The sequence below is a fragment of the Eulemur rufifrons genome, chromosome 18 (assembly GCF_041146395.1).
Source record: "Eulemur rufifrons isolate Redbay chromosome 18, OSU_ERuf_1, whole genome shotgun sequence".
Lineage (NCBI taxonomy): Eukaryota > Metazoa > Chordata > Mammalia > Primates > Lemuridae > Eulemur > Eulemur rufifrons.
Window position 1 is genome coordinate 48,904,431 of NC_091000.1, and position 13,769 is coordinate 48,918,199.

The window sequence follows — 13,769 nt, forward strand, 5'->3', positions numbered from 1 at the left end:
CAAGATCAAAGAGAAGTAAATGGGACTGAATCACTGAACACTTTTTGAAACATTAAAAATAAAATTACATTTCTTTCAAGGGAGTAGTGTCCTCTCACTCAAGGAAGGTGGAACATTTCAGATGTTATTCGTAGTTCCAAGTGAAAAGTTATATGTAATACTCAAATATCCATCATGCAGACAAGGGAAGCAAGGAAAACTAAAATCTAGAGAGAACTTTTAATAATTCATTTTTCTTCCTCAAGATCATTTGCCATTTAAAAAGATGTGGCAGAAATTATAAAATTAAATATAAAATACCCCCCAAATTATCTACTTTTATAGGGGTTCCAATTTTAGTTTTAAAAAATTAATTTTCATCCTGGGAGATTTTCACACATAAAACTGAATGGTGTCAACTACTTGGGAGACTGAGGTGGGAGGATCACTTGAGCCCAGGAGTTGGAGGATGCAGTGAGCTGTGACCACACCATTATATTCAAGCCTGTGCAACGAAGCGAGACCCCATCTCTATATTAATATAAAAAGAAGAAATAAAAAAATAACTGAATGGGGTAGGTTTCTCTAAGGGCAGAAAAAAAAGAATAGACAACATCCAGTTCAAAATGTCCAACTGCTGGCAGGGTTTGATACCAAATGGCAATTTAGTATCTGAGAAAGATGTATATAAACACAGCCATTTTCAAGGGGCAAATACTTGCATGCATTTTATTGCTTCATACATGCCTTCACCCTATCACATGAAATAGGCAGTTTTGCACTCCAAACCTGGCCTGATAGGAAAGTGATAGGTGAGGGGTGCAACAATGATGCTCACCTCAAGGCTGGCTGAGTGACTATCAAATCGAATGGAATTGCCTTGAAAGTTTCTAGTCAACTTGTTGCAATGTACTGCTCATTACAAATCTTAATGTCTGGTGCTCCTTCCCCCCCCCCCCACATTCATCATCAATTGCAATGAATTATTGGAATAATCTTCAGAAAAGTTTCCACTTTAAAGGAACTAACTCCCACACCCAGAGCTACAACTAATCCTCAGTTATAATTAGCCTTTGCATCTTGTCTGAAGTTTCAGATTTTTCTCTCTCATTTGGAAGGAGACTTAAGTTTGAAGAATTCAGTTCCAGCATTTACCAATTATTCTCTTGAAGTATGACTACGAGGCAATAAGATTTTTAAAACCAGACCAGAATGCATAGATCCACTGCCTCCCTTGAGACAGGTGGGTATGTGGGGAAAATAAACATGAATACCTGCTTGACTACCACCACATAAAACAGTTTTGAAACACTTCTTTTAGAAGAGGGCAATAGAACACACATTTCTTTGAACATCTGTACTCATGCTAAATCCTTATCCTTTGAGAGTGAATTAGCATCAGCCACAGCCATTCAGAAGCAAATCTGGCCAGGGAGGGTAATACTGTTTTATGTCAAAAAAAAAAAAAAAAAAATCCAGTTTCAAGAAAAAATAATCTCACCAATAAGTTGATGAGACTAATTTTTCTTGAAAGACATAAAATAGCTTTGAAGGCAATTCCAAAAAAATGTAAGATAGAATATTTATAAAGCTTCTAAATAAAATTTTTTGGAAAGGCAATACTGACCCATCCTGTAAATTCTGACATTCAGAATAAAGCTCCTCCATAGTAATCCTCTTCCTCCCCCAGATAATGGCTCACATATGCTAGACCAGTCCTCCTGATAGGGGGCCAAATGCTGGCCCTCAACACTACTATCGTCCCCATTCAACAGATAAGAAACAAAGGCTGAATCTTAACCACCATCTTTTATCATCATTTACCTTCTGTGACATGGAAATAAACCTGATTTTAAAATCAATCACTGAATTTTTTTCTCTCCCAGGAGAAGAAATGAATCTGGATCAAAATTCTATATAGCAGATGATTCATATTAAAGTTAATTACCTATTTATAATTATAAGACAACATCAAGGTCTTACAATTGTTCCTTGTTCTCAAGGCTTGGATAGACTGTTGTATTAGGGGCACCTGTAGAGGGCGCTGAACTCATATCATGCCCACATCAGAAACTGCAGGACAACACTGCTCAGCACTCTCCAGAGCTGTGCTCCAGACATGTGACTCATCTTGGGTCTGTTAGCCCCTCAGCCTGATTAAGTCATTCCTGTAGAAATGACTTCCCAAGATCAGAAGTTTCATTTCTCACCACCTTTTGGATTTTAAGATTAGATTTATCTGATCATCAGGAAAAGTTAAATGCTGAATGTTTCCATGATTTCAACTGGTATGCTAAGAGCGGAGAGGGTTTGTGTCTACTGTGGCTAAAAGAGAGAATGAGCAGAAAGAAACTAAACATAAGCATGAGTTTAAACTTCCCAGTTAGTGAAAGCTTCTTTCTGAGAGGATCCTGTAAACTCTGAAATACTGAATACAGATGATTAAAGACCAATGGTTAACACTCAAGTGCCAAGCCTTCCAACGTGGATTATATTGTAAATTCAAATACTTTTGGGGGGAGGTTTACTATATCATGAAGAGAAGCAAACTAAAACCTAGTTAAATTTGGACATCTAGGCCTAAGAAACGAACTGTGACAAAACACTATAATATAGTTTAGAAAAATAATTTTATGTTTTACTAATTTTCATGAGCAGCATAATAATGTGTGACTTTATAAATGTGGACACCAGTACTATAATTCAAGCTATAAGATGGTGGAAGAAATGGCACTAAGATACTTCTAAGATTCCCCCATCTCAATTTACCATAGAATCCATTTTAAAAAGGCCAAAATGAAGTTGGAATTATCATAATAATAAAGGTCAATCACACCATCAGAGATTAATCATCTGATCTGAATTCCTGCCTTAATAAAAAAAGTTATAAAAGAAAGTCTACTAGCAATAGGTTGAATCTTACGAAATTGACAATAGTCTGCCATTTTTGACATACAAAAATGTCAATTTTACATGGTTCACCCAAAATAACTGTCTGAAAGTTAGTCCCAATAGATCACAAAGGAGTTTAAGGAACAAAGTATATAGCAATTTAACAGTGTTCTTTGGGCACATGGCCACATCAACTTATTGGAGAAGAAAATGCCTGACCATACTTAATATTCTAAAAATTACCACTGTCAGTATTATTGTTAACAACAGAAAATCAGGACAGTGTATTCTCATTATGGCTCTGTCATTAGTGAGCTGGATTATTTCAGCTTCTGTAGATCTGTTTCCTCATCTATAACTATGGTAACCAGATGATCACTTATGCCCATTCCAGCTTTATCATAGAGTTAAATGAAAAATGTTAGATTGGTAGCAGTCATGACATTTAATCAGGATAGTAAAACCCTACTAGAAGTCATTGCTAATTCAGTAGTTTGATCTGACAAAGCAGCCAAGTTTATACCAACTTGCTTTTTTTGATAGATTATCATCCCCCTTCATCCCCCTTCATCTCATTCTTCCCCCAATCAAAAAAAATATATTATTGGCATGCCCCTTAGTAAAGTGCTGGTTGGTTTCTACTTTATAATCTTAACTTTATAAATGAGAGATCATTGATTTATACATGAAAATTCCATAATGCAAGGATAGTTTTTTAGAGTTTTATGTTTTGGGGTTTGTTTTGTGTGTGTGTGTGTTTGGTTTTTGTTTTTCTTTTTTAAAACAACAAGAGTAGTAAATCACACAGTTGGTATTCACCCCAGCTCAAAATTAAGGAAAAATCCTACACTAACAATTTATATGCTAAAATTTCAGACTGTCAGTTTCTAGAATTTTTCAGAAAACCAAAGCATTACTCTTATTCAATATTTAGTGTTGGCTTGGTGCCTGGAATTTTGTTAGGCGCTAAGGGAAACACAAAACAAAGTATGACACAAATACTGCCCTCCAAAAAGTTACAACCTAGTTGGGAGAGCGTACAGGAGCCAATTTAATAGCTATGCAAGGCACTATGTGGTTCAGTGTCCAAATGCATGCTACTCTCATTAAGTGCTAGACAATTAGAAAAGATTGAGATCACAAAGGGCTGAAGCAGTCAAAGAAAAAAACTGGCAGGCAGATAGACAGGAAAACAGCAAGAGCAAACAACCTTCATGTGTACCAGAAGCACTTTTTTTAAGGGCTCCTTTAAACTTCATAACAACTCAATGGGAGAGATTAATACTATCTCCACTTTTCAGGCATAGAAATTGAGATTTAGTGATAGTAACCAATTCATCTAGGAGAGTGTGCATAGGAGATTGGACTTGTGCTAGATCCTCAAAGAGACGGAAGCCTTGGGGGGCAGGAGGGAGAGGGACTTAATTGGAGAGAAAACAGTGGGTGTAAAGGCCCAGGAATAGGAATGAGGAGACACCCACCTCCATTCCTGAGAAGAAGAGATGGAGCTTGATATGTTGGGTAAAGTCAGGCTCTGAATAGGCCAAGTGGTTCGCACTTGAGTATTTTCTTACTTATTACTACACAAACTAAAAGTTTCAAGATAGGTAAAAATTTAAGTGCCCTCTAAAATGTATACATTTTTAGTCTCAATTCTTCTCTCTAGGTTCTTTAGTAGGAAGTGTTTGAAACTGCTATAATTTCCAGTGACATTTTAATTTTCTTGTTTCAAATCAAGATATTAAAAAGTAAAATTAATGATAAGACAGCCATTGTCTTTCACACTCTACAAATCCCAGTTAGGTTGTACACAGTTGTCCCCTGCAACAAATGCTGTATGTTTCATTTTCATGATGGTAAAGCTAGTTTATGGCTTTATATCTCAAGGCTTCATCATAAAATACTTAGGCAATAGGCACCAAGAATAGGAAAAAAAAGTCATTAAAAACACACTTGAAAGCTTCCTGAATGGTGCTGTGTGGCTGTTTGAAGATAAAACTTACAAAATACAGAACATCAGAAACTTGCATAATGTATTTTTCTGCTTTGTTTACACCCTGTGGAATCACAGTATCATACATTTTCCATGAAAAAGACGAGGCAATTTTGAAGCTATTATCTATTCCAGTGCATAGTCTAAAAGTGTTCTTACCTCGCAGTTGCTGAGATCAAGAGAAACCCCTTTCAAGTTATGATTACAAGCCAGGCCCAATAACAGCGCTCTGGGGGTAGGAAACACACACATTAGATACAAATTCCACACAATGCAACAAGAAAGTATATGTAAGCACACTGAACAAAGCCCAGAGAAAGGAAAATGCCCTTTCAGAATCACAGGTCAAACACCAGGCACTCTCTCACTTTTAAAATGCCAACTGCATTTCTGCCTCCCAACAACACAGAAAAAATGACTCTGCAGCATTCTTCTGTCTGACAGGCAGCAAGCCCATCATAAATGTAAAACCTGGCAGGACTGCTATTCCTATGCAAATAAACCAACAGCACACCTAATTGCATACTGAAATTAAATTGTGTTCATCACAGATAAATTCCCACCTGCATCTGCTTGAGAACAGCTTTAATACTGTTTAGAATCTTATTAGACAATTGTTACTAGAGTAGCAGAGTAAAGCTTGTTTTCCCTAAGGAATATGGTAGGGAGGAAGTCAAGCTCCATAGTATTCCAGGATGTAAAATTATATCTAGATGAGTTTATTAAATGACCTACAGTAGTGGGCAGGCAAGGGTATAAAACCACTATAGACTAGGAGGCACATGTCGTGAATTTGAGTCCAGGATCCTGCCTGTTGAACTACCTGCTGGGCCAGGGCAAACCACAGCACAGCGCTGAAAAGGAATTTTGTCATCTGCAAATTGAGGAGATTAGACTAATCACTCAGAATCACTTTTACAAGTCAGTGCTATATAATTCAACATCACCAAGCAAACTTGAAACAAAAAAGTCATACATGCACACACATCCATTAAATGACACTGAATGGACAGAAGAAGACTCTAACTTAGACTTTGTGAGGAATATGGAGATAAGCATGACACTATTCGTGCTCTCAAGGAAGGGAAACGAATATGTGTGCAAATAACTCTCACATAAGGCAGACAGTGGTAATCGCTAGAAGAATGGAACCCGGACAGCAGTCGCTACCTGGGGGTGACTATCTGTTCTCCATGTCCCCACGAAAAGGACCTCCACCCAGCATATTCCAAAAATACCCCAGGGTAAGGGTGAGGTGGGAAGGTAGGGAACTATTTCTTGCCCAAGCCTCAGAGATTTTCTCCGTCTAGCAATCCCCTGCCTCACTCACTGACAGAGAACTCCAGCAGTGGCATGCAACAGGCGGAGCGTGGCTGCCTCCAGCTATGAAAATAACACCCCCATTAGGAGGTGAAGGTGAGCGCCTTTCTTTTTACTCTTTTTAATCCAGTTCACTAGTCCCTTATTCTAAAATACTGTCCTGTGAGAAAGGCTGGGTGTATCTTATCTGTGTACATGTTCAATTACTCATTAAATTACTTCTCTTTTCCTAAAAATTGCTTCTCCCCCTTTCTTTCTTGGGGGCAATATTGAGTCACTGAAAGTGCTTGGGACTAAAAACAAAAGGCCAGTCTTCTGGGTCCTGGCTCTGTTACCAACAGTTGTGTGACCTTAAGTACATCACTTTTTGTGTGTGTCTCTCAGGTTCTCATCAGTGATTTGAGAGAATTAGAACATTACCAAAGAAGTTCCTTTTATTTCTAACATATGCTGAGTTTCTAGGATTTAGCCACATATTTCAACATTGCATTTTTATAATGCTTCAATGAAAGAAAAATATTTCCTACTTTTCTTACATGTACATTGAAGGCAAGGAAACTAATGGTATGTGTGAAGATATTCAACTATAGAAGGCCCCATTAGGAGGCAAATACTCATGAGACTAGTAAAAATAAATAACCCGTAGAAATTGTCCTTAGTAAAATAAAACAAAACAGAACTAAAAGCACAGTGGGCACTGGGTCAAATTCTATGGCAAAATATGTTGTTTATTTTAACCCAGGGATGGCAAAATTGCCTTAACAATTATCTTCTCAATCCTCAATCACTATTGCAGACTTGCTTAAGAGAAGAATCTGGATTTAATTTTTCCAGCTCTGGATAGGTGACGCTAGTTATAATTTGGGGATAGCACATTCAGCAGGTTTATTAAAAATACTCAGCCAGAGAGATGGGGGTCAGGGAGAAGGGGAACCACATGACGGGAGACCAAGGAGGGCTCCAGGAAGAAAGGGTTAAGGGGAGAGAAAGCGAAAGAACGAGAATGAGCAGTAAATAGGAACTCATGCTATATACTCTGAGTGACGCTGGAGCAAAGAGCACCCTTGGGACACACATGGACCATACTATTCTGGAGATTTTAGGAAACACCAAGGAACAGTGGCACAGTGTTCTTTAAAGTCCTTGAAATACATTAATGTGGACTAAAAAGAGTCTCAAAGGAAAGCACAGTTAACTACAATGTAAGCATATTCTTTGTCTTGCTTTTAAACAACGCCAAATTAAGCAAGAAACTTCTGAAAAATAGTATGTCCAAACTTAGTGTTACTCTCAAAAGAAACTGCATTTCTTTAGCTTATTTTCTGTTGGCTACTGATCCCAAACCCTTCAGGAAACAATGGTACCTCCTCTGCCCTCTTGGTGCAGTGGAAGGTGGTATTGGGTAAGGAACACTGCTGAGCCCGCGATGGCTGGCTGAGAGCAGTGGATACTGCTAAGCACTTCCCAGGACCCCCTCACTGGTTGTTCCTCTTCATTAGGATGGCCCCGAGGTCAACTCCCCCCTCTGTTCAATCCTGCTTTATTCCCCTATCCCTCTTCACAGGTGGTAAATCCCAAGAGAATGTCCTAAGAAATACCCTACACACTAATCTCTATTTCAAAGTCTATTTCCCAGGAAACCCAACCTGTGATAGTGATTTTGGGCAAACCACTTAGCTTCTTTGAGCCTCAATTCCTCAACTGTAAATGGAGATGATGATGTCAATTTCCCATAACTGTTGTAATATTAAAATGACAGTTCATATATAAGCACTTAGCACAGTGTCTAGCTTAGGTAGTTCTTTGCAAATTCCCTTCCACCCCCACCCTCTCATAGGTAAACCTGAGTATCTTGGTTTTCTGCTATCTTTTCAAATTATTATATCATATTAAATGTACATATGGAATTTTTTGTATAGAATCTTCAACCATAAACCCTTTACTCTCACATTAACATTTTTTAATGGAGTAAAACACAGAGCTGAAGAGGCTACCAATTTAGTATTATTAAACATTCATATGATTAACAGGTATATGTCAAACTGACAAGTATATGTAAAACTTACAAGTATATATTTATAATAAAGTACAGTAAATTCAGTGTCATTGTGCTGTAGAATAGTCCATGAAATCAATTATGTTAACCAATGAAAAGTTACTGTATATTATACAGGAGTCAAAAACATTGAAAGAATCAGAATACCAGTACCTATCACTAAAACTACTTTGAATGTGCTAATCTTCTGCTGACACACTATAAGGACAAGGGCCATGTCTGGTTTTGCTTTCTACTCAATGCTCTCATGGTATCTAGCACATAGAAGATGCTCAATAAATATTACTTGAATGAATAAGTGAGTGTGATTAAATTATAATGGAACCTCTTTAGAATACTAATTCTAATATCTTCCTTAATAATCACACAAAGAGCCAAATCATGAGGCTTATATTATTTGTGACTGTCACATTTAGAGATCTCAAATATATTAATTCAACATTTTTTAAAAAGCCCATTATAACATCAGACATTTTTTTTTTTTAGCATTTGACTGGGTCTACTTTTCTTAAAGGCATCCATTGTCTTAGTCGTATGGTACTATGCTGAATCAAGAACTCTACATATCTCAAAAAGGGGGTAATTTACAAATTAGTTGAAGATTAATTTTCTAGTAAGATGCATAGCAGACATTAATTTTAACATTTCATACAAATTACAAAGAAAAAATTAAATGCTGATTTGCAAATTAGCTGGGGAAAGGAGAAATCTGTACATACATTTGAGCATATCTGACAAATTGCAAAATCATAACTACCTGAAAATATCTTTTTTAGACTTGGAGAATTTGACTCTATAGTCAAATTCACTGAACTTGTATACTGAACTTTTGATTCTTTCTGGCAATGGTAAACAGAAATCTCAAGGATAACAAATTATTCTCAAACCTCAATTTGGCTAAACATTTTAGTTTCACCACAATACCTACACCATGGATATTAACCCATAACATTAAGTTGGCTGCCAAGTAAAAAAATGCCAAACAGCCTGTACTGATCTGGATAACTCAGAAACCAAAGCACCTAAAAATTGATTCTGCTGCATACATACAATGTGTTTTGAGCTTATTATAGTTAGTAGAAATATTTAGAACAAATGTTGATTAAAACACACACACACACACACACACACACGGATATACCTAAAATGGACTGAACAGAAGTTAAAATAAAAACAATAGTACCTGGGAGCACAACTTTTATAGATCAGTGACTACCACCAAGGGCACAAACCAAAAGATTTTTGTCATAGAGGATGCAATAGTATCAAGAGTGCACAATGTACTTTAAAAAATTTTTAATTAAGTCTTGTAAGAAGACATTCTCATCTGCCTTTTCTGTCTTTGGATTATCTTTTTCCCTTCTCTTGAGCACATTTGTAGAAACAAGCTGAACTCTAAAAGCTCTGGAGACAATGAAAGAACCACTTACTTCAAGGGCTCAGAAGACAGTTTTGTGCCGGAAAGGTTGATTTGCATCAAAGCCAGAGAACTACTAAAAAACTGCTTGAAAGATGGGGGTACTTCTTTTCCTTTACTGAAAAAACACAAGAGTCATACAAGTGGTTACACTTCCATCAAACTTATTCGTTAGTTATTAATACACTGGAAAGTGATCCATGAATCAGTCATATTTTCAATAGAAATTTAAAGGTAAATAGAAATAAATATCTGAAGCCTAAATGATTAAATCCCTTACAATTAAAGGAATCACATAAGAAAGCTTAAGACATATCATTAAGTCCATAAAACAATTTATTCCTATTCTTTATAGCCAATGAACTCATTGTATTTCACCTCTTGATCTTCAGGAAACCCTAAGTTCAGAGTTTTAAAAAAATAGGTCAGGGAAGATGTACATTTCTCACCAATTTAAAAAGTTTTCCCACTGGGTGGCAAAAAATGTTAAGGATCGCTACCTGCATTTGGCAATATTTTTAGATGGTTTCAGATGCAACAAGATTGTGACCTGATGTTGAACTGTGAGGAACAGCACAGAAAGTCTGAATGGCATGAAGCCTGCATTACAAATGGCCTATTAAACCTAATCATTTCAGGTCAAATATTAGAATAAAGACAAAACTACAAAATAAAGTGGCTGTAACCTCCCAATATGTCCCCTTGCTATTGCAGAAGGAAGTAAGTGGATCAAATCATACAGCTCAATAATAAGGTAGCGTCAACACCATACTATAAGGGTTTAAGAAAAACAGGATTAAAGAGTCCAAGATAGAATTTCAACACTTTGCCTGAATGGTTGGCATATGTAAAGCATTTAACCTGATGCACAGTGAGCACCTCATTTAATGATAGTTATACCTATTCTGTGGAAGGACTCACAGAATTTCAGGACAGAAGGCATCCTAGATAATATTCAATACTATTTAATGCACAGGTATCTATGAAAAACTTCTCAATATTTGATAGGTTTTTTTAAAATAAAGTTTTAAAATGGGACAATTTCAGTCTATTTGAGAAGAAATAGCTAAGTAACCAAAATCTCTATCTGAGAAGATGAAAATAAAACTAGGAGGAAAGAAAATTCTGGTAGTATGTATGACATAAGACAACTCAAACAACTCTGGTTCCAGATAGTGGAACAATAAAAGCGTGTTTTCTCCCGTTCATTTTTTGATGAGCAAATGCTATTATTCCTTCAATATACCTCTCTTCCTGCTACTTTGTCTTGGTGTTGACTGTTCTAATGTTTCCAAGTATTCACTGCCCCTTAGCCATGTGAGTCTCTTTGGCCAGTGGGATATGAGCAGAAATGATGCATATGACTTCCAGAGAGAAGCTTTACAAGCCCATAGGTACACTGCCATGATCTCTTTTTTTCTCTGCTATATGCCTTTCAATGTTTGAGATACAGGCTGCTGTCTCCTAGAGTGAAGGTGATGTAGTCAGCCCATAGTGGACATGTTACAAAACCACTGCTGCTGAAGGCCACAGAGACTGGAGGGAAGGGGTCATTGTTACTGTAGAACAATTTAACCTGTCCTGACTGATACACTTATGAAATTATCTGTGAACAAAAGTATAAATAGTCTGACTAACAATCCACACCTCAGTGTAAATGCAGTAATTTCAACATAATTACTAAGGACTTTCTACAACTATATGTAGGTAAGGTACTTGGTATTAAACAGTTTAATCACAACCTTTCATTTGGAAGACAAGGCAATTTGTTAGTACAATTCTGCTCTACAAGCTTAACAGCTCTACTGAAGACCAGTCATCACAGAATTCACAGTACCGTGAACTCAAAAGTGGTGATTATACAAAAACCTTTATAGTCTATGCCTGCAGTCCCCAACCCCCAGGCCGCAGCCTGGTACCCGTGGCCTGTTAAGAACAGGGCCACACATCACTGCCTGAGTTCCCTCTCTCCCCCAAACCCCACCCCGCTGCCTCATCCATGGAAAAATTGCCCATGGCCAGTCCCTGGTGCCAAGAAGCCTGGGGACCGCTGGTCTACGCTATCATCTTGTAAGCCAGTTCCCCAGTCAATTACAGTTCCACCAAAGCATGGTTTTATAAGCTGCCTTAAAAATACATGAGTTCAGTAGGTGGCCTCAATTAATACTACCAAATGTCCCCTAAAATAAAGTACCTTGGGAAACTCAACTTCTCCTACCATTATATTTTCAGACTTCACAATCCTCACCTTATGCTATGGAGGTATTTGTGGCATATCTTTGCTATTGTAAAGATTTACATCACTATTGAAGTAATAAGACCAGTAGTACTTTAAAATATAGAGTAACTGTTTTGCAAGGCACAATTATGAAATAAAGCATGGCACAAACTGAATTTTCTACATAAGTAAGGGTTATCCTTTTGAATATATAAAGCTTTTAAAAAGTTAACTAGTAAAAAGGAAGAAATTTCTAATATTAAGTAACACTCCATGTTATTAAGGAGTACATAATGGCTAAAATATTATTTATAACTTATATTCATAATTGTGAATGCTAAGCATTAAACTGTATTAATTCATTAGATGGTCCCCAAATTCCACACCTATATAAGCCATGTACTTTTCCTAATTCCTCTGTATTCTCTTTCCATTCTGAGTCTGTGCTGTGTGAATCCTTGCTGCTTGTAATCTATTGCCTTATTTTTCAAATAATTATAAGTCCGGAAGGTAGAAACTTACTGAAGCAACCTATTCAAGCTAAGCGTTCAAATTCCACTTTAGACTCTTGAATCCTGCTTTTCTATGTATAAGATTTAGGATGACTATGGCTTTTGCTCCCTAAGTAGTTTATACCTATTTCCAAGTTCATCATTGAGAAATACCAATAGAAGTTTCTAAAAGAGTTTTTACTATACTAAGAGAGAGTGCCCGTCCACATATCAGAAATAGTGCATTATCATATAGTTCATATAGGTAGTCTGGAGTTATTGATAATAGCATTAATCTGGAACTAAAAAAGATAAAACAAAACTTAAAATGTCAAGGTCTAATATTCATAGATAATGGTTAAGACCACCTTCAAGTGTGCAATATTCACCCTTTATCAGTCGGTTTTCATTATCACTCCAACTTTCTAAGAAACTCCTAGATAACAATGATAACAGAAATAAATCCATACCGGTGAGAGAATACAGTTTTGGAGAGATTGAGCACAGCTAAATACTGAAGGCATCCACGGAGAAGAGCTCCACAGACCTGAGAAAGAAATAAGGCATTCTTATTTTCAAATATTTCTAGGTCCAGGAGCATATTTTATTAGAGAGAAAGCCCATATATCCCATCTAAATAGCTGTTCTGAGACCCCCAGAGCAATATAAAAAAACATTACCATGTCCAGGGAACATTCTGTGTTGGATAAATCCAGATGAGCAATGGCATTTGGCTGGGCCAAAAAATTGTACATGTGCTTGAAAAACAAAAAATAAATGTTAGAATCTAGAAACACACACATACAAAATGTAAGTTAATGTTTTAAAAGGAAGTTGCCCGAATTCCAAGATCATTCTCTACTCTTCCCCAGAGGATTAGCACAATTTTCTGTCATTCAGTTACCTTCCCTGAGAGCAAAACGAAACAAAACAAACAAAAAACAAAAAATCCCAATAATATTTAAATTCAAATTATGCTTGAATAAAAAAAAAAATGCCAAATCGAATCTTGACTACCAATCCCCCTTTTTGTTACACATGACTTAGTTTTCCTGATTAGCTCGATTTTATTATATAATTTTGGAACAGTGCTAATTAATTTTAACTCTTGAGATTGAAATACCACCTGAATTGCAGTCACCCTATCAAAATGCTAATCACTTTTGAAAGTGTTCAAGGAATCGCTAATTTGAATGAACCATAGGATGGTCTCAGGCTATATACTCTCTTCTGTCCAACATAATGATTTTTTTATCCTTAGTTATTTCCAAAATGTAATAAGAATGGCCTGACAGCACAGTTAGTGATTTTGTAAAAAAAAAAAAAAAAAAATCTCACAAATAGCTAAGACACTTCAGGTTTCAGGGGGTCACAATGCCTACATTTCCTTAGTCCCTTCATGC

The 13,769-nt window shown here is 36.6% G+C and overlaps 1 protein-coding gene across 2 annotated transcripts in view; it reads right to left on the reverse strand.

The window, feature by feature from the left end:
- Positions 1 to 13,769, reverse strand: part of CARMIL1 (capping protein regulator and myosin 1 linker 1) — a 304,319-nt gene that overhangs the window by 105,516 nt on the left and 185,034 nt on the right. For both annotated transcript variants that reach the window (XM_069493053.1, XM_069493052.1), the window contains exons 14-17: positions 13,047 to 13,124; positions 12,837 to 12,913; positions 9,671 to 9,775; positions 5,024 to 5,093 (exon numbers count right to left, since the gene is read on the reverse strand). In XM_069493053.1, the coding sequence (XP_069349154.1) occupies positions 5,024 to 5,093; positions 9,671 to 9,775; positions 12,837 to 12,913; positions 13,047 to 13,124 (330 nt within the window). The remainder of the gene's footprint in view (positions 1 to 5,023; positions 5,094 to 9,670; positions 9,776 to 12,836; positions 12,914 to 13,046; positions 13,125 to 13,769) is intronic.